General features: G+C 35.3%; 1 protein-coding gene across 1 annotated transcript in view; it reads right to left on the bottom strand.

The window, feature by feature from the left end:
* The window catches only part of MAGI2 (membrane associated guanylate kinase, WW and PDZ domain containing 2), a 1,320,860-nt gene that overhangs the window by 442,897 nt on the left and 855,907 nt on the right, over nt 1–22,056 (bottom strand). Inside the window, exons 5-6 of the mRNA XM_047751755.1 lie at nt 18,476–18,686; nt 6,142–6,221 (exon numbers count right to left, since the gene is read on the bottom strand). Of these exons, the coding sequence (XP_047607711.1) occupies nt 6,142–6,221; nt 18,476–18,686 (291 nt within the window). The remainder of the gene's footprint in view (nt 1–6,141; nt 6,222–18,475; nt 18,687–22,056) is intronic.

The following is a 22,056-nucleotide window of genomic DNA, read 5'->3' as shown; positions in this document are numbered from 1 at the left end:
TTCCTTTGTTATTTCCTTTGGATTTATAATGTTTTCAAAATTTAAAAATAGGAAGTCATATTTGAAGAATTTTGAAAGAATTTTGCTTCTGTACAGAACAGACACAATGATATCAATATTATTTTTAAACTCATATGCATTAAGGAGTAAGGACAAGATAGAACTTATTCCAAAACATAAAAGTAACTTGAGAAGTCAGGAACTATAGAAGGATAATCCCTATGTAGGTACTACTTTATAGCTACAGTAAATATTAACGGGAAGAAGGATGATATAAATAAATAATTAGTACAGGGGTGATATTCTAAATATTAAAGAACTTTAATGCTTTGAACACCTTTCAATCAGAGTAGAATGGGACCAAACAGCATATTTGCCAGCTATCAACAAACCAGAATTCAGTACATTTGCATAACAGTGGAATATCCATCTACTTTGAATTAATTTTATTATTTCCTCCACAAAAGACTAACATTCCTAAAATACCCCTTTTCTAGTACTCCTGAGCTGAAATAATGGAAAGGGTGCTATATTATTGGACAAAGTATACCTCAAAGTGCTGCTATAGAAATCGTGACTAATACAAATAATTAACAGTTAGTGAAATAAGAACTGCTTCTCTTAAGGTGCTTGACATTTCCTCATTTTTTTAAATAAAAATATCCAAAATATCAGTATAAAAACAAAGTAACATTCAAATTAGTTTGCTCATAATATTTAAACAATAGGAGTTCAATATTTGCATATAAATGAATCTTTTCAATTTTAAAGTTTAACTACTTGAATAGTTAAAATTTTTAAGTCTGTCTTTATGAATTCTTTCTAGTGGAAACATTTCAAGATATTTTACAAATATAATCTTAGCTAGTTTATCAGATTAGAAAAGCAAATATTCAAGGGTCATATTAATTTGGCCATATTTAATCTTAAGAAATTAGGATCAATAACTATCAATACAAATTTAATGAGAAAATAGGCCAAAGTCCCTATTTAAGGTAAATTAATCGTGCAGTCTAGAAACAGAATTTAAAGTATGAAAATAAAAGTATGCATGTCCAAATTCATCTGTCAGGTCTACAAAACTCACTCAAGAAATGACCTGAAATTAATTAGTGTTTTCTGTTATTTTAGAAAGGCAACCTCCTTTCTCCAAAAAAATCCATTTAATAAATATTATAAAACATAGCTTATGCTATCCTTGTTCATGAACATTTGGGGTACACCTCTTATTTTTTAAAATAAAGTAATAGTTCAAAGCTTTAGTTAATGCCAGTTGAAATTCAGTTTTCATGTAGGTAAATGGGTTAAGATTATGTGGTATTTTTTTCTGTAGTAACATGAAAAAACTGACATATAATTCATAGATACAGAATACATAAATGAAGCCACCCAGTTCATACAACTCTAATTATAACTTTGTGAAATTTAGAGCCAGCTTAAGATAATGGAGGAGGAGAACCTCCAATCTATTAATATCAGACTGGAATTAACTAGCTGGATAATTTTAGCCTACATAGGTTTGTTCTTTTCCACCTCTTCAGGGCATCCTAAGCTAGGCCACCTGTTCTGGATTTCTTCCCCTTGTTTTCTATGAGGCTAATATGTTGGCTCAAAGCATGTTAGAAGGAAGGGAAAAGAGCGGTCATTTAGAGCCTTTGCAGCAACAGACTCTGCCTTTCATATGTGAAATTAAATATACAGGAAATAAATATCATTCCCATTTTACAGATAAGAAAATCTAGGCCCCCAGAGATAAAGTACCTGCCTAAAAGCCCACAGATTTGGGTTTGGCATAAAGTTCTTCCAGACTACAAATCCTACATAATTTCCTCTTCTGGCTGTAATACTGTAGTGCTACTGAGTTTAGTCATATTTCAATGATAAGAAAAAAAGGGTCCTACTTGGAGTGAATCACTTTTGACATTAACCCTCCTTCAGCAATTCCTGTGGAATGCGTCACCACTGGGATGTTTGTGATTGGAAATGTCTCAGACAAACACAACAGTGCTAATTCTGAGGGCTGGGGACAATATGATGGTACTTTATATACAGTCAATCAATCTTGCATCCAAATTATTTAATACTTAACTGCTATTTTTGTTGCATTTTGTAAAAGTGTGTATTGGCTTGCTAAATAGCATTCCCTTCAAATACTAAAATTAGGATCCAATAGTAGGTGGAGGTTTTTTTCTGCCATGTAGACTGGTGCTAAAGCTCAAAAACTGCACAGAGCTATGACAAATGCGCAGAACACAGTGACTGCAGTGTTTTCAACCATATTATAAGAAAAGGAAGTATGATTTTATGTTTAGTACCTATGTTATCCTTCAAACAAAAAAGGAAAATGAACGTTTTTGTGTCCACAGAATAAGTGGTTGTTTAATAAGTATTTGTACTGAGCCATCCATGATGGCTTTCCTCTCTTGATACCAATTAGAAAATGTTTGCTAGGTGTTTTTCTTGCCCAAGAATCATTTAAACAAGTTGATACCTCCTTCCATCTCTCTTTTACTTGGCTTCCTTTTATTATAGCTGACCAAGGAATTACCTTTATGCACCTGTGTAAACCGAACTGAAGAAGCATACATTTACAGATCCATATCCACTTATTCACATACCTACACTTGTACATTCATAATAGTATGCACATATATACAGCATGCAATTTGATCCTGAGGGATTAAAGAAATTATAATGATATTCAAGAATTTATGGTATGCAACCGAATAAGGTAAAAAATGTGCAATATAAAAATTACTGCACTAAAATTTCTGCCTCCAGGTAGGATGAAGCGAACAGGTTACAACCCAAGAGAACACATGGAAAACAAGATCAAATGTAAAAAATAAACAGTTCAAAGAAATCAGAGAATTGCTAAAACAACAGATCTAAAATGATCTAAGACTCTTAAGAGGAAAGAACCCTGGAGAGGTGAGAGAAAGATTTGCAGCTTATTTTTTGTTGATTCTGGGCTGAGGGAAGAATTCATACTTGGCCTGGGGAGAAGACCACCACTGGGGGTTAGAGAAACAGGCATAGTTGCAGAGTATTGTGGGATTGACGAGCGCTAGCACATGTCAATCATCTAATCTGTCGAATTCCAGAGCTAAAAAACCAAGCTAAATTCCCTGAAAAGCACCACTGATTTTTGGTAGTGTTGCATTACTGAGAAGAAAAATATTTTAAAAGTATTAGTGTTCAAATCTGCCCAGGGGCAGGCTCCACATGCATAACACAGGGCCAGAGCTTGTCCTGTGGACCAATCCCAGCCTGCCCCTATTTTTTGTGTGGTCCATAAGCTAAGAATAGTTTATACACTTTTAAGTGACTGAGAAAAAAAATCCAAAAAATAATAATATTTTATTTCTTGAAAGTACATGGAACTCAATTTTCTGCACCCATAGAGTGTTACTGAAATACTTTCATGCCTTTTACTTATATATTGACTTTGGCTACACCCATGGCATGTAGAAGTTCCAGGGCCAGGGATGGAACCCATGACACAGTAACCACCCAAGCCTCAAAAGTGACAATACTGGATCTTTAACGTGCTGCATCACAAGAGAACTCCTGGCCACTTTTGTACAACTAAAAGTAGTTGCAATGAGACTGGATGACCAAAGCCTAAAATATTTACTACCTGACTTTTTCTCTTTTTTTGGTGATGTTTTCATGGTATTTATTTATCTCAAAAGTCATCAAGTTGTATACATAAACATGTATAGATTTTTTACTTGTCAATCATAACTCAATAAAATAGTTTTAAAAAGAGATGCTATACATATGACAAGCACATGCAAACAGATACAACAATATTAGTCGGGAGGAAAACGAAATAAAAGTATGGTTAGCTATCACCTCATATACAATAAAGAGTGCTTCTATTAAGAGTTAGAGAATTTGTGGAGCAACTAGAGTCTCATACATTATACTACCTGCCTTTTCACAGAAAATATTTTCCAATCTAAAATAGGCTGTTGGCTGAAACCCTGGGTGGGCCACACCCAAAGAACACACGCAAACTAGAGGTAGACTGGGTTGTACCAAAACTCGACACAACTTACACTGGCTCAACTCCAGATTAGATTAAGGTAGTTAGCCTCTACTCTACCTCCTTGATGGAAAAACGATAAATCATTGATAGAGAAAGCTATTATCATAATGAGACTCTATAATTTTTATGCACATTTTATATATATTCCATCATTCAAAAAATTACTAACTTTTTCAGTCTGAGCTGACATATAAAAAAGCATGACAATTATTAGGGTTAACAGCAATCCATGAACATCCAACATTTTAAATAAGTGATTTTAATCTATGTTATGTAAAGAAAAGGAAAGAAAAATAAAACAGAAGTAACAGTATTACCAAAAAGCGCTTTTCTTGGCAAGAAGACTTAAAAATGTGTTTGGAACAAGAGCATTTTAGCTAGATGTTAATTTCCATTGTAAAATATTTCAATAATATATAAAATAAAATCTATGAATTACTTATTTTGTAGAAAATAAAAACAAATAATAATTGAGCAGTTATAAATCATTCTAAGCTATAAGGCTGGCCTCATTTTTAATGAGGTGATTCACAGACACTGGTGTCATATTTTAGGTATCCACCACCCCGGGGAAGACAAACAAGTGCAGCTATGGGGAAAACTGATAACACTGAAATATTATAATTACACAATATGTTAAACTTATTTCTCTCCTAGGATTTTAAAATTTGACTTTAATAACTTTTTAAAAGAACAGCTCAAAGGAACAAGACAGCTAAGTTCAGTATGTTTCAGAACTGCAAAATCATTAAATTCATTTTAATTAGTATATACTAAGGTTTTATAATCTGTGGCACAAGTAAACTGTAGTTCCCAAATACAGCATATCAGGTCATTTTAATTTATAATCTATCATAATTTGTAACATACGTCTTATTTATTTCAGTAAAATGTAACCTAACTGTGCTCAAAATTCTCAGGCCACAAAATAATTTTAAGGGATTCAAGCATATATGGGTATATTTTAATATAGAAGGCAGAGAAGTATAGTTATAAATAAAAAAATAAATATAGATAGTGATAAAAATTGGATGTTTTTGAATTCAAATATGTACATATAAATTGTATATTCATCCTTAATTCATTTGTATAACTAGCTTGTGAACAGCTGTAAGAATGAACAATATTATCTGAATATTATCTGAGAAAGTCAATTATTGTTAAAACAAAAGGATTTTCAGAATTACAGACTTTTAAAAAAGTTGACTTTACAAAAAATTTTAAAAACTTTAAATACTCCTTATTACTTCCTTCACTTTCAAAAGCTCTTCAATGACAGACGCCTCTGAAGAAGGCTCTAATAATGTAATAACATAAAGGTTGTGAATGTGGCCAAATAATCAGAAGACTAAGCTATTTATTATTTTAGATAAAATATAAATACTCTTTTAACATTAAACTCAGTTTTAAAAAAACATAAGTATCATCAGTAACAGATTTGAGCTATACAATTAACTAATTTAAAAGCAAAGTTTATATTCATATAATGCTCAAAATTATTTTTAAAAACTCTTCACACAGATGAAAACAGTCCATTTTTAAGCAGGTTAATGTTATTACACTGGGACCTAGAAAATACTAAAGACAACCCAGCACATTCATACAATTAATTTCTGCATTTAAGCGTTTAATTAAAGGGAAAAAGCCATCCATGTAAATTTTTTTATCACTGATTCCTTAATAACTAGCCGACTTCTATGCCTCAAAACACAAAAATCTAATATTATAGTTCCATGATACTTTTTTACTCATATCACATCAAATTCCAATACAAGCATCAGAGTCCTCAGAGAGACATAGTGCAAACAAAAGTCCCTAGTAGGTGGTGGAAAGTCAGACCAGGAGTCAATCAGAACCCACGGAGATGACAGAGATGTGATATCCAGCACAGTTCCCTCAGAGAAAAAGGAAAACCACATGGCCCTGCTGAAATGCCGAGTTAATTCTTTCTCCTATCTGAGCATTAAATATGACAGCTTTAAAATTGTTTCAACTAGATTATGGCTTCTGTAGGCGAGACCCTCTTTTAAGAAACACACATTCTCAAAGTGCAACACTGAAACACCATGAAAACTTAAATAACCTACCATTTTCTTTGCACTCTTCTGGAGGTTTAGCCTTTTTCGCAAGTCGTGGATCCAGCCATGATGTTGTCTTTGTGTTATGGCTGAAAAGAAAAGAGATCACTCTGAACAGACACATACTGAAAGGAATCAAGTTTATTCCTTAAGAAAAAAAAAAAAAAAAAAGAGGGGGTTAGTCCAACAAAATTGCAATCGATACACTTAATTTGCTTACTGGTTCTAAGTAGCCCTGAAGGAGGTGTAAGAGTAATTGTGCAAGGCAGCTGTAAATTTGGCAACCTCAGCTCCCTGTCCTCAAAGCAGCTATTTTTATTAAAATCAACTAGAATGTTGCCAAGTTAACCTCATTGAAAATGCAGAACTCATCCAGAGCAAAAGGAATTTATTACAAATACAGGATTCTCCAGTTGGAAGAGCACAGTTCACAGGCTCTGATACTGTTTCCCCGAGTTTTGCAAAAGAATTATTTTCATCTTAAACCTGCCCTTTTCATAAGTAGTTGTTTTGTTATTCTTTAACTATGGAGCTGGCAGAGGCAGTACAAAAGTGATGCAAATTATAGCATGTTCTTGGGATTCCTACATTTTCTCAAAAAGTGATTAGTTGCAATTTCATTAAGCCACATTTAGCTATCTTCCAGCTAAATATTTTCAGTCAACCTAGGAAGGTAGAGGATAAAAATGTCTGTATTCTAATGTTTCTGGAATGGAGTTTCTGGTAATAAATTATTCTTAATGACAATTTTGTTTTGAAAACATGTTTCCTGGGAAGTATTTAGCCAAAAATTTAAGAAGCAAAAGAGAGATGTCTTGAGATGAGTGTTTTTAAAAGAGGTCCTGGCATCACCTGGATTAGAATCACTGGTGGACCTAACAACAGTGCATACTCTGGATCTTTAGAACTATCAAAGCAGAATCTTTGAGGTGGGGCCACAGTATCTCCATCATTGACTAGCACTCCAGGTGATTCTTTGCCCATTTTAATGTGTGAACTACTTGATGGCTCATAACCATGTACTGAAACTAAAATCTTTGCTGTAAATGGCTGTCTCAGGTTATTTCATCTATCAATGGACAAATTATCAGGGGCATCTGTGAGGCCAAAGGCACAGGTGCAGCAAAGTGAGGTGTAGATTGGGAAGAATCAGAAGGCCAATGAATGGAACATATAAGGGAAAAGTGGGAAATAGTTTGGAAATATAAATTAAATTAAAGCCGAATAATAGAGATCTTTGAACATGGTTGTAAGGAGGTTGAAATCAGAATTATGATATCAACTTCACATGTATCTTCTCTTCCTTTAATGACACTGAATTATATTTTATCTTATCAGAGCTACAAGTGTTAGCTAAATAACCTGATGAGCCAATCTGCATTTAAAGCGAAGTCAGAAAATTCTCCCAGAGAGCACATTTAATAGCAAACTTCTAGAGATTAAGTGCCTACTTAATGAAGGGAATTTCAAAGCAGGAATGAGTAAGCAAATGACTCCAGAGTGTTAAAGCACTTTTCAAAATAATGTTTCCTGAATGATCATACATCTGCCCAAGGATAGAGCCATCTCCAATTTGAAAACTGAGACATTAAAATCTTTGGGTCATGATGTTTCTACATTTCTACTCTTAAAGAAGATTCCTCTTTCTTTCTTCCTTCTTTTCTTTCTTTTTAGGGCCACAACTGCAGCATATGGAAGTTACCAGGAAGCTAGGGGTCCAATCAGAGCTATAGCCGCCGGCCTACACCACAGCCACAGCAACACAGGATCTGAGCCGGGTCTGCGATGTACACCACAGCTCACGGCAATGCTGGATTCTAAAGTGAGGTCAGAGATTGAACCTGCATCCTCATGTATATGAGGTGGGTTTTTAACCCACTGAGCCACAACAGGAATTCCCAGTTCCCTTTTATTTCTGACTTTCATGTGGGGTAAAGAAAAAATACTCTCCATCACTTTCCTCAAACATAGAGACTCCTCAATGATTGATCCCTCTGATCATGGCTCTAATAATCTTAATGAGATGAAGTGTACAAATCTGGCAAAATTATAAATGATCAGGAGAATATGCTAGCTTTTTTTTTGTCTTTTTTTTTTTTTGTCTTTTTGCCATTTCTTGGGCCGCTCCCGCAGCATATGGAGGTTCCCAGGCTAGGGGTCGAATCAGAGCTGTAGCCACCAGCCTACGCCAGAGCCACAGCAACACAGGATCCGAGCTGTGTCTGCGACCTACACCACAGCTCACAGCAACGCCGGATCATTAACCCACTGAGCAAGGGCAGGGACCGAACCCCCAGCTTCATGGTTCCTAGTCAGATTCGTTAACCACTGCGCCACGACGAGAACTCCTGCTAGCTTTTATTTTCCCCTAATGTGACCTCTGTAAAGTCTGATAGGGCTTCATTATTGAGTTTCAGAAGGACGGAAAGTATTCAAGTCTTTCATTGTGGTCTTCAGTTGTAATCATGTCAATATTATCTGTTTTTTCCCTCTGAACTGAAGACTTGATGCCCATGGACAGAATGTGAAGATGGGGCAATAGGTTCAGTGCTTGCTGCTTCCATTTGAAAAATGAAAGTCACTGTAAAGATGCTCTTTATAAACATGCCTTAGTTCAAAGTGTGTGTGTGTGTGTGTGTACAGTGTGTGTTGATGTCTAGGTTTTTATGTGCTATAAGAAATTTGGGAGGTGGGCAAGGAAAATAAATTTACCTTGTTTTTACCCAAACCTGCTTCTACCAAATCCTTCCCCCACTTTGGAAGAAAGTAATTTTAGGTCTCTAAGACATATTCACAACAGCAGACACATCTATGGATAAGTAAGAAAGGGCCATTACTAAGCTACTGCAGGGAGTCAAATTACCATTTCTATACCACACCACCATGGGTCTCCAATATTGGCTAATTTGGTAGAGAAGCAAGCATTGCCTAGCTTTCTTGAGTTTATATAAAGCAGTTCATTATAGGTTGTTTCTTTTAGGTTGAACTAGCATTAACAGTATGTCACTTTAATACATTTTGACAGATTGTGTCTCTTATAGTTAACAGCATTTTTAGCTCATGCTCTGAAATGATTCTGAAGGAAAGTGGGTAGTAGTTACCTCCAGTAATTGTCACAAACATCACATGAAGATACAGCACCGTATTTTTTTAACAGTGGCTCTTATAAGCCTTGTAATTTGCATGCTTCTTCAAAATGCCTTACAAAGGGGATATATTTAATTCATTTGGTAGACAAGAAACCAAGTGGCTTTTCCACTTCTCTTAAATTGTGTATTTTTAAACCTCAACAATTCCATTTGAAAAAAAGGGTTCAACATTGGGAAGAAGATTGTGCGAAATGCAACTGAGGGTTTTTTTTTTACAATCTGTATACTATCCTTCCTCAAGTTTGAAGATGTGATTTCCTTTCACTTTCATTGCTAGAGTAGATTCAGATGTGAACACCAGTTTTCTGTATCTCTGCAAATGGTGAGACAGGACGGTAAGATACCAATGTTAAATAATCTTGCATTTTAATACTAGTTTCTTTATCAGAGATATATACACATATATAGGCTGTGTTTGCAAAGAAACTTTTTTTCTAGCTGAGGAATGGAACAGATATTTTCCAGGAGCTTTGATTGATAATAATATACTACTCTATGCATTTCTATGGATAAAGTTGATATGATAATTATGGAAAGTGAGTCAGTAGCTAGAGGTTTGATCAATGTTATATTTAAAAATCCAGATGAAAACCATTACAAAAGTGATGCAAAAAAAATGGTTTATACAAAACTCTTCTCTGGTATAAAACTATATACTGAGTCTATCTGGAGGGCTGGAGCAAACCAGAAGTGGAATTTCTTTCAACTCTGCAATGCTAGTTTAAATTCATATAAGAATGGTCTTGAAGACATGTGATAAGCTGACTTGTAATGGATCAGAAATTTCTGGATATTTTGTAAGTTTAACCTTTGCCAAAATGACAAAAGCAGCACATTAATAATACCATCTCATCTTCTGAGGAAGTACTCTTCTCATACAGAAATTGCTTCCCTTTGACAGGAAAAGGTGCTGACATCATGGCACACAGATTGCTAAATTATTCTATCTCCCAACATTTCCTGATTGTCTACTTTGTCAAAGACTGTGCAGAACTCTCACAGCATCACCTCATTTAATGCTAATGGGTCTTTGTGGCTAGTACTTTAAACTCCATTTCAGAGAGAAAGGAAGGTTGAGAGAAGATATGTAACTTGACCAGGGTGACTTCCACATCTAGTGCCTGAAAGTGAAAGAGGTGGCATTAAGCAGACATAACTGATTCCCAAGGCCAAAGTTTTTTGGTTTTTTTTTTTTTTAATGACCTGAAACATAGGGCATCCTAACCAAAAACTGTGCTTTTTGACAGAGGCACTTATCTCATTCCCTGGGAGGTAAATCAAAGATAATTTGCCCAGCTCCTTTGTCAATAGTTTAGAAATTGAGTCCTGTATTTCCTATGTGAGGACAATAATCACTGCTTAAATTCCTTGGGTTGAATGCCTTGTACTTAGCAGGTATTATATTAAATTTCTTGTTCCCAAAGATATTATCACTGGAAACACTTTTCCTTATAAACTTAAATTCTCTATTCACATCTTTCTTTTTTCTCTTTTTTCTTTTGTCTTTTTAGGGCCACACTAGCGGCATATGGAGGTTTCCAGGCTAGGGGTCTAATCACAGCTGTTGCTGCTGGCCTACGCCAGAGCCACAGCAACGCAGATCCAAGCCAAGTCTGAGACCTACACCACAGCTTGCGGCAACGCCAGATCCTTAACCCAATGAGCAAGGCCTGGGATCGAATCTGCACCCTCATGGTTCCTAGTCGGATTAATTTCCTCCGCGCCACAATGGGAACTCCTCAGATCATTTTTAAATCAAGTTTTCTCATTCAAATACAAATATTTTTCTGGAATAAAGTTGAAAAATTGTGATTTATATAATCAACATGTGAATATTAGGTCTTAGAGGCTATGGTAAAAATTAATAAAAATGATTTATTATCAAAATTTTGATAAATTTTGCTTCATATAGTTATCACACCACAATCTATTTTTTTTCATTTACTCTATGCTTTTCCACTCAGGGTCCAAACGCTTTACCAATTCCTTAGGTATACAAGACTCAAGGTTGACCCAATTTAGATCTAATTTTAAGACACGTCCTCTTTTGTTTTCTCTTTTCATTCTTTTTTTTTTTTTTCCCCTTTTCTAGGGCTGCTCCCACAGCATATGGAGGTTCCCAGGCTAAGGGTCTAATCAGAGCTGTAGCCACCGACCTACACCACAGCCACAGCAGCACCAGATCCGAGCCGCGTCTGCAATCTACACCACAGCTCACGGCAATGCCGGATCCTTAACCCACTGAGCAAGGCCATGGATCGAACCCAAAACCTCATGGTTCCTAGTCGGATTTGTTAACCACTGCGCCATGACAGGAACTCCCCTCATTCTATTTTTTTTTTCCCATCTCTTTCCCTACTTTGTATTGCTACCCAGATCAAACTAATGTTTTCACTACTGCGCAAATACTGAATGACATTTCATTAAATTAAATTTGATTAGCAGAATAAGAAACTTTTATTATCAAAGACACTCCTTTCCGTTGCTCCATTTTCTCTAAAAAATAGTAACAGACACAAAACAATGATAAACGCATTGAATTTTAAAAGTTCTAAAAAGCCAGTCTGAATCTCAGTCTTCATGGGATAAGCTGTATTTTCAATCTGGTAAATACTACACTGGAAGAATAATTAGAGATCGAACTCAATACTATTTGATTGTGTGAAATGTAATAATCTTTTGAACAAGGTAAACAAAGCCCAGGTAAATATTTTAGAGTCTGCTGAGTGATTCAAGATGTGTGTGGATGTTTAAGGCCCAAGAGTAGTCAAATAGGTCCAGAGTCAACAATAACATACAGACTATTGACAGTATTTTATGTATTTTTGAAAATTAACATTAGATTTTAGAGGAATATAGACTGATTACATTTTATATTATAGTAAATATAATCGTCAAAAATGATTGTATCATTTTCTGGAAGACTGTGTCTTCCTTCTATACCATCATTTCAAAAGGAAGAACTATAAAATACAATGATTGGATTTTTAAATTAATGATGAACAGTAGAAGCTTTTTATTCAAGACTTTTATTGTGTTGTTATCTTTTCTATTTATACACCAGTAATCTGTGTTAAAAAATGTTGTCAACAATCTATATAGCAGTTATCTGTCGCCCAAGTAATATTCCTAATTTTTTGTTAAACATATGAACGTATGAGTTTGCCATCATATTATCTTTCATATGTTTAAAATATTTTTGTACATTAAAATATTATAAATATTCTTTTAGATATTAGGTGTGTTTGTTGCATGTTTTGTCTAAAACACTTATTTTCTGTCTTGGGATTGCACTAGAATCTTGTGCCAAAAAAACATATAAAACATTCTCTCTATCTACTGTTATTGTAATACAAATTACTGAGAGTAAGCCAAGGCCAGATTCCATGATTGTTTGGGATATGCCAAGCCTAAAATAAGAAAGCATTAGGCTTTACACTAGAAAACCCACTTCAGTTTTCAATACATTGCTCAAATATTTTGTCTTCTTTTAATAGATAGAAGTTCTAAATTTGTTAAAAATGGTAATTGATGATTTACTTAAAACTGAGGAAATATAGAAATAGCAACACAAGAAGAAATGGATTAATTGTGTTTTGTTTAGCACTGAAATGCAAATTCAGATTTGACAAAGATTTGGGAAGCCATGTATAGCCATGACATTTTTCACAGATGTGATTTTCAGTCTCAAAACTTGGTTTTAAAAATCTGTTATTTAAGATGACATAGTGTTCACTGCCATTCAAGAAGATGGTAGTAAACAAATAGGTTCTTGTTGCTGTTTTGTTTTTTGCCAAAGCAACAGCAGTCTCTTTTTTTTGTCACTAACTAAACTGACTCCCAAATAAAGGAGTAATTTAATGGGATTCCCAAAATATGCCAATCTAGATTAACCCTGTGGCAACTCTTCTTTATGGAACATTTAGCCTCTGGTATAGTGAATTTCTGGCCAAGAAACTTATAAAACAAATATTATTTGTAATATAAAAGTTTATTTTTTGTTTCAGCCAATGCCTGTTTAAATATTAGAAGTAGTATGGGATAATGGCAATGGCTTTGCAGGGTCACAAAGCTATGAAACCATGGGAATGTTAATTTTTCCAAGGGTGCCTCAGAATCTCACCTATAAATGGGGGGTACCTCAAATGCTTTATAGGGTGGTTATGATATAATATATGTAAAATGGGCATTATGGTAAATTAATTAAGAGCAAGGACCCTGGCACCAGCGTATATCCCATAAAAGTATGAATCTTGTCAGTTTTGCTGACCACTATATTCCCAGGGTTTAATAAAATAATTCCTAGTACATAGTATGTACCCAATAAATATGTGTTGAATAAATGAAATCAAAGCATCCTGGCTTTGTCAATTCTTGGTTATATGACAAAAGGTAAGTTACTTACCTGTCTAAGTCTCAGTTCCCTAAAGTGAGAATTGAATGAGCACAGGATAAATACACTTAGCGCACAAGCTATTACTATTAAGTAAGCTGAACACAGACTGAAAAAGGCAGGTACTCAATATGCAGTAACTATTATCACAAATTTGAATTTACAATTAATACACAGTTTATTTGAAAAGATAATACTAACAAAGAAGAAATTAAGAGTTTGGGAAACTACTGGTTTAAACAATGTTATATATTTGAAAGTCTTTTTGAAATTGCTAAAATATGACATTATTAATGCTTTAAAGCATGTTTGCAAGAGTGTATTTGCTTGCAATTTAAAGCTCCATTGTTTAAAAATACTTTCTCAGATATTCACCTTTTCCCATTAAATATCATTCTAAGTGATAAAAGGAATCTGCTTTTATCATTCATCAAAGGAAGCAGTTCTGAAGAGCGCGGGAAATACAATTGGCCCATGTGTTCAGTATTGAGAACAGTGACAAGAAGAACCTCTCATCTTCCAATTTAGCACTTGTGAATATCAAATAGTATGTAAACTACTTTGCAACACTGAGCAAATCAATAATTATTTTAAAACATTATGGCCTATAAGATAAAAAAGTGAAATTACTTATTACTTTAATTCAAGATGCACTAAATACATGTATATGTGTGTGTGTTTTAAAAATACAAACTTAAAACGCACACTTCAGCATAGGTAGATTTCCCCTCAAGAAATATATATTTAAATTGCACACACAGACACAGAAGGTCCTTCTCCTTTGTTTCACTTATTTTCTATTTTATCATGATCTTGTCTCACAGAGACAGAACTCTGCAAAGTGTAAAGAGGATGTTGTTACCTGCCAGAGGAGACTTCCATCACTCGAAGTGACTCTCACAATATATGTACTACAGGGAAGTTTCCACTGGTGTCAGCTGTCTAATTTTCCATCTCTTCTACCTTTCCTTCTGTCTATTTTACCTTCCTCTTAACTTACTCTACTATTCCTTTTTTTTTTTTTTTTTTTTGGTCTTTCTTTACTATGACTTTGCTTCAAGAATCTAAACTCTTGTGTTACAAATAGTATTTGTTTTATAAGCTTCTTGGCCAGAAATTCTGGGACACGTCATGGCTTAGTACCTAATAAATTCCTATTGGCCCACCATGCTCTTTCTCCTGTCACTGCTTCCTGTTCTACCAGCTTGTTTCCAAGGGGCTTTTTACAGCATAGAGTTTACTTACTTAAGAATTCATTGTCGTATCAACAGAAAAGATACCCACAGATCAATGACAATAGGCTGACAGGCTGATTTTGTCAAATGTAGTTAGGAAAGAAAGAGGCATTCCAGAGCAAAAACTGAAAGCAGTCAGGAGAACATTATTGAAAACTGAGTGAAAAGTATGTCAGCCAAAGAGAAAGAAATATGTAGCACATACTTTGAAAGTGTGAAAATGAAGGACCAGATGAAAAAGATATTGACCCCTTCCTGTCTGTGATAAACAGATCACACTGATTCTTGAGAGTCAAAGTAAGGATTTTGAAGGAAGAAAAGACAGATCTCAAACTGGGCCAGGATGAAGGGTGGGCAGGATGGGCCCCAGCATCCAATAATAATCACCTTCCCTTCATACTCTCACTTCAGCCCTCACTCCAGGCTTCCTCCTTCTCTTTGACCTCTGCATGAGTCTCCCTCAGCATTCATATTCTCACCACAAATGAAACTCTCTCCTTTTTTATCTTAATTTTTCAACCCGCCTCTTCTCCTAATACCCTACATTCATCTTTCCCTGTGGTAATAGGAAAAAGATAAACTCCTCCACTTGTCTTTCAAAAGTACTAACGATTAAGCAAGATGAAAACGAAGCCATCATTTCACAGGACTCACTAACCAACACCCACTTCTCTAGCAGGGCCCAGGGAGGTTTTCTCACTTCCCTAACACACACAGGGACTGGTCTTTGTGATGACAATTCCTACACATGGAATGCTCTGTCTACCTATTTCCAACTTTTCAAGGCTATGTTATTTTACCTTCCCTATGATGTTTCCTTTTATTACATAAGTCTATGCTAAATCACAAAATTCTGAAATCAGTTGTCTACTAATTATTTTAATTATTTCTCTTATTCTCACTGCACCTGGGGCATATGAAAGTTCCTGGGCCAGGAATTGAACCTGAGTTGCTGCTGCGACCTACCTCGCAGTGGTAACAGGGATCCTTAAGCTGCTATGTCACAGCAGGAACTCCAGGACAGGAAAAAACTTTAACTTAAAATTCTCTGTCCCTTTGAGCCACTACACTCCCTCTCCCTTAGCTGTGTATTGTGCACCTGCATTATACATTAACTAGACCCCATTAGAAGACACAGGAATGCCTACTTGCCAAGAAAAACAAAACAAAACAAAATAGTTTTCTCCTGTCACCAGCAAGGTAATCATTCGGAGTTAATATTCCTTTCTCAATCCTGTAAGGGGTCACAATAACCCACTACTTGCCTTGTTGGACCATGGAAACTGTTACTTTGATATATAACCCTTTGTGTCAAAAACCTATATATCTGAATTTGACTTTTGACAGGTGGAACAGTCTTCAGAGCTTTCTGGAAGACTGGCTCCCAGGTTATAATACTCAAGTTGATTCAAATAAAAATTTCCATCTTGTTTGTAAAAAAAAAAAAAAAAAAAAAAGAGTTCCTGTTGTGGCTCAGCGGTTAACAAACCTTACTAGTATTCATAAGGACGTAGGTTTGATTCCTGGCCTTGCTCAGTGGATTAAGGATCTGGCGTTGCTGTGAGCTGTGGTGTAGGCTGGCAGCTGCAGCTCCAATGTGACCCCTAGCCTGGGAACTTCCACATGCCACAGGTGTGGCCCTTACAAAGAAAAAAAAAAAATTAGTTATCTTATTCTCTTTCCCCCGCCTTCAGAATAAATTTAAGAGCAGGGACAAAATCTTATGAATCTTTGAATTTTGACACTAGATGACTGATTAGAGAATTAATAGGATCGCTTTGGTCGATTCTCCCAAGTCCTGACAAAACCTCATTATTTACTATATTCCATGAACATGACTTCAGTCTTACAAAGTCCTTTTTCTCCACAATCCCACAAACTGACAAAGTTGAAAGAAGAAAGTTTATTTTACATTCACAAAAAAGGAGGTTTTTATAACTGAATTGCTGGAAACACTGCAAGAAAACAGTGTTTTAATCAACTTGCAGTCTTGGTTTTCTTTTACTATTTCCACATAGTCTTACCCCACCCCCCCGTGTTATATAATAAAAATGTGTATGTCACCAGTTTCCCGGTTCTAAACATCAGTTGTTCTGAATACCAATATGTGACTTCATATCTAGGGTTTATATTTTGAATCCTGGTCTGAAATGGCACTAAGCTGTACTTATCAATAACAAAATTATGGTTTGATATTAACACTTTTAAACACTTAAAAAATTCTGTATCACTTTCTCATCTCCATTTAATTGATACAGGATGTCTTTGGGTCATTGACTTAGCAATAAGACATACGCAGGAGATTCTTATTTTTTTTTAAACTTACAAGATTTGTCAAAAGAAGAATGGTGGCAACTTATTTTCTGCATTTCCCATCCATGTTGGAGTCAAACAGAGCACCAAGTAATTACCTGATTATGTATTCCCCTGGCCACATATATCAAAGTTTCCACTTTCACGTGAGAATTAAATATTGGCAGGTGGTAACATTTCAATTTCACAACTGAATTCTGCCTATGGAGATCTAAGACGCAAATCACTCCAGGTTGGGGAAGGGAATCCAGTTTTAATATTTTTCTTGAATAATTAGAGTTTACGTATTTTTATCTACTGTCAGCACTGAAAACTTCAGATTCTATTAATTTTTCTCTGAGTTTTTCACAACTTTGAGGAAATAAGGGTTGTTGTTCATTTATACTATTTTTAGTTTTCATTCTTTGTAACAAAAATTTTGCTTGTCTTATACACATCAATAATTTAATTTTGTGCTAAGATCTTCAATGTAGGAGTTTAAAATGTTCTATTTCTATAAGATAAAGAAAAGGAGAGCTGGGCAATGTTGTTAATAAAACATATTAAAAATTCAATTTTGGGGGAAAAAAGTGCCCAACGAAAGAAAAGATTAGGTTGAGTATGTATCACCAGTGAGCTCAGAATTAGTTTGTGCCTGCCCCCCCCCCCAATCCCCAGCAAGGCATAAAAATGGTAAGCAACAAATAAAATGGAATTTAGTATAAATAATTATAATTATGATGAACTATACAAAACACATGATTTTACTGACACCTGACCTTAGGGTCAAATGCTTAAAACACTCTCATTTGTGACCATAAGTATTTTGCTCTCAATAGCTGCATCCTATTAAACTACCAGAGATGATGGTGGAGGTTTCCGGGAATCTGACTTAAAGGGTGGGATTTATCTCATTTGAATTACATGGAGGTCTTGGAAGGATAAAGTAAGCATTTCTCCATGATAAGCACACTATTTCTACTTCAATAATAACATCGCTTTGAGATTTGCCTTTCAGTCACAACTGCAACAGATTTTACAGTGGAGTTGTTTAATTCGTTCTTTGATTTATAGCTGTAATCTTGGATCTTTAATTGTATTAAAGCACTATCCTATTATTCTCTCACAAAGAAGGAAGCTAATGCCACAGTCAGTGAAATTCAATGTTTTACTCTGAGCACACCTCCACACATTTATAAACTGCACACTGCTACGTCATTTAATATACTGCTGTGATCTTTGTGGAAATGTTCAGGGAAATGTGTGAAACTTACTCAATGAAGTAGACTTCACCCTTTTCTGTATAGGCCATTTCCCAGTTATCAGGCAATGGGTCTGATTCCTCATTCTCTTCAGGTTTAGTTGGTTTTGCGTCATCCATCTGCTCCTTCAGCTCCTCAGGCTGACTATACACAGGTGCAGGATAAGGCTGGGATGGTGTCTCCCCTGAGGCACCTGCACTCTTGTCTTCATGTTCACTGGATTCTATGAGAAAACAAGACCATGTGATTAGTCACTCCAGCCACTGTAACTTCTGAGTGAATGTGGACTATGCTGCATCTGGGAAGGAGCTCTATGAAGGCTAATGGGAAAAGCATAATGGCAAACACCTCAGAAAATCATCAGTAGGCTCATTTGAGTTCCCCTTCACTCATCGTTCTCATCTATCCCTCAATTAATTATTGCTGATGACTAAATTGGAGGACTGTTTCAAAACACAGGTGTGGTAGCCCAAATAATGCCTCTCTAGGGATGGCCATGTCCTACACCCTAGAATACATGATTGTTACCTTACCTGGAAGAAGATTTACAGATATGATTAAACTAAGAAATGGAGATTGGGAAATTATCTTCAGCTATTCAGCCGGGCTCATTGTAATGACAAGGGTTTTCATAAGTGTAAAAGGAAAGCAGAAGGGGAGTGTCAGAGGGAGAAGTGACTACTGAAGAATGGCCAAAGAGATGTACTGTGGCTGGCTTTGAAAACAGAAGAAAGGGACCAACCACAAGCTAAGAAATGCAGGAGGTCTTTCAAAGATGGTAAGGCAAAAGAATGGATTCTCATCTAGAGCCTCTAGAAAAGAACACAGTCTTTCGGATGTCTTGGTGTTAGCCCAGTGAGACCCATGTCAGACCTCTAAGCTACAGAGCTGTAAGATAACAAATAGGCATTGTTTTAAGTGTGTGGTAATTTGTTACCACAGCAAAAGAAAACTGATACAACAGACCAAAAACTAAATAGATGTACAGCTTAAGAGAATAGGCTTGGAGGACGGATCCAAAGGTATCAATATGTAAATGGTATGAGCTCAAGTATGAAGAAAAGAAAGACATGGAGGGGAAATCACAACTCAATTGTAAAAAAGAGAACAAAAATTACTACGATGAAGAAACACTTGAGTCTGCAGATTAAAATGGTTAACTGAGTCAGAGACCAAATGAATGACACATACAGACCCCTAAACAAATCCAGGTGCATTTTCCAAACTCCAATGTTAAAATGCAATTTTAACAGCTTCTATACTAAAGAAACTTAATAAAAGAGGAACAGAAGATCATCAGACCTTTCATCTATAATACTCTAAGCTCAAAGACAGTACAGTATCTGTAGCGGTAACTTGAGGAAAAAACCAACAACAAAAAACAGTAGCTCAAGAAGTTAACTCTACCAAAATATTATTCATCTACCTAGGCAAAAGAAAGTCACTTTTAAACATGCAAAAGTGCTGAATGCTTATTACTCATGTACCCTACCTGAAGATAGCATTTGAGGAATTATTTTAACCATCTCATGATGATTAAATCAGGGCATAAATATCAAAATAGGGAGAAAAAAAGGAGAAACATAAAAATCGAGAAGAAATAAATCCTGCATAATATACTTACTGTAAATGGAAGATGATCATATATCTGAAAAATTATAGTATGTGTTAATACTTACAGTATGGATTGAAAGGTAAGAAATTATATGGAAAACCTATTACCAGCATGGGTTTTAAACCTTACCTCTCGAAAGCTCAAGTTCAGAGAAATTTCCTACAAAATAAGAGAGTGGCTGGGAGAGAAATTTGAAGGGGAAATGTTTAGATTTAAGATACAGCCTGGTTTATTCAGGGATTCAGCACCACTATATTTAGGTTTTGGTCTAGGGTGTGGCATGGTGGTGGGAAGAAGAGGGAAACCACAGAAAAGATCAAAGGAGCCCAAAGCAGAGAGGGCCTGTAGAATACTTTCCTTTGGAGTGACTCCAAATCTCCATTGGGGCATCAGAACAGAGATATGGTGACAAATATATGAGGCAAACGTGGCTCCCAAGGCTTCCTTGTGGAAAGGACATCATGAAGAAGCCCAACTATGCTCCAGTGGAGACTTGGAAAGTAGCTAAGAATAGAGAAACAATCTGCCTGCAGGAGGGTAACTAGGGCTTCTTAACAGCTGAAGGTGAAGTGAGATCAGCTTAACCCAGAAGCTGGATAAAGAGCACAAGTGACATACAATGTTGATGTGAAGATAAGGCAGTCATCCTAGAAATACAAAATTCCAAAATCATTTGGGAATTTAATCCATAGCTATTGATGTTAAAAAACATACATTACAAATACACATATACTTTGATTTAGTAATCCCAATTTGAGAATATATCCTATAGAAATAAAGGTGGTGGTGTATAAGGATACCTATACAATAACATTTACTGCAGCACTGTTTGTAGTACCAAGGACCTGGAGATGATTTGGATGCCTATCAATGAGGAATGATTACATAAACTGTGATTACCACTACCATGGAAAACTACATCTACATAGTGTAAAAACCCACTGACCTGTAAAAGGTGCTAATGATTACTATTCAAAGAGTAATCTAAATTGTAGAGCAGTACACATACACTCTTAATTCTGCTTTTCTTTAAAAAGCAAACACCAAGCTAGACGTATACATATAATTTTGTATATAACCATATGGACATGAAAATAAAATGGAAGGATGTACAACAGATTGTGAACAATGATTACCCCAAAAGAGTAAATTTGTGTGGGAGTGGGAGATTTGTGTTATATATCTTTGCATTATTTTTATTACCTTAAAAATTAATAAAGGTAATTTAAAATGATTGAAGTAGAACGTCCTCTTTATCTCAATCAATGGCTTGGATAAATTTTTTCCTCATATGCATCAATCTCAGAGAACAGTATGAAAGCTATCTTTAGGGATTAGGAAGGACAAGAACACTTTGTAAGCTTTTGTTATTTTGTCCTTAAAAAGAAGATTCTATACAGAATTGACCTTTATAAACTGCGCAGAAAAGAAGGAGCAAGAGAAGGTATCATTGCTTTCTTTAGATGCTCTTTGCTGTACATTATTATAACATGTAATTATCAATACATACTGTTCTCAGGTATTGCTGAATGTCATGTTGCATTTGAAAAGTTTAAATAGAAGAGCATGCTCTGAACATATTCATTTATTCAATATTCACTTAATATTTATTAAACACTCAATTGGTATCAGACAATGAGGACGAAAGAGTGAATAAGACAGGTATGCTCCTTGCTCTCACAGGACACAAACTGTGCAATTTTAAGCAATTTTAAGTGTGCTAAGTGCTAGTAAAGGGGAAAATAAAATCTTTTGCATATATTTTCATCTAATCCCACTTAAAGACAGTTCTCTGAAGAAGACACACAGAAGTCCAAAAAACACATGAAAAGATGTTCAACATCACTAATTATTAGAGAAATGCAAATCAAAACCAGCTTACACCAGCCAGAATGACCATCATAAAAAGGCCACAAACAATAAATGCTGGAGAGGGTGTGGAGAAAAGGGAACCCTATTATACTGTTGGTGGGAATGT

Source organism: Phacochoerus africanus, chromosome 11 (genome assembly GCF_016906955.1).
Source record: "Phacochoerus africanus isolate WHEZ1 chromosome 11, ROS_Pafr_v1, whole genome shotgun sequence".
NCBI classification, from domain to species: Eukaryota; Metazoa; Chordata; class Mammalia; order Artiodactyla; family Suidae; genus Phacochoerus; species Phacochoerus africanus.
The sequence above is the reverse complement of the archived record's forward strand: the minus strand, read 5'-3'. Positions and strand labels throughout refer to the sequence as shown.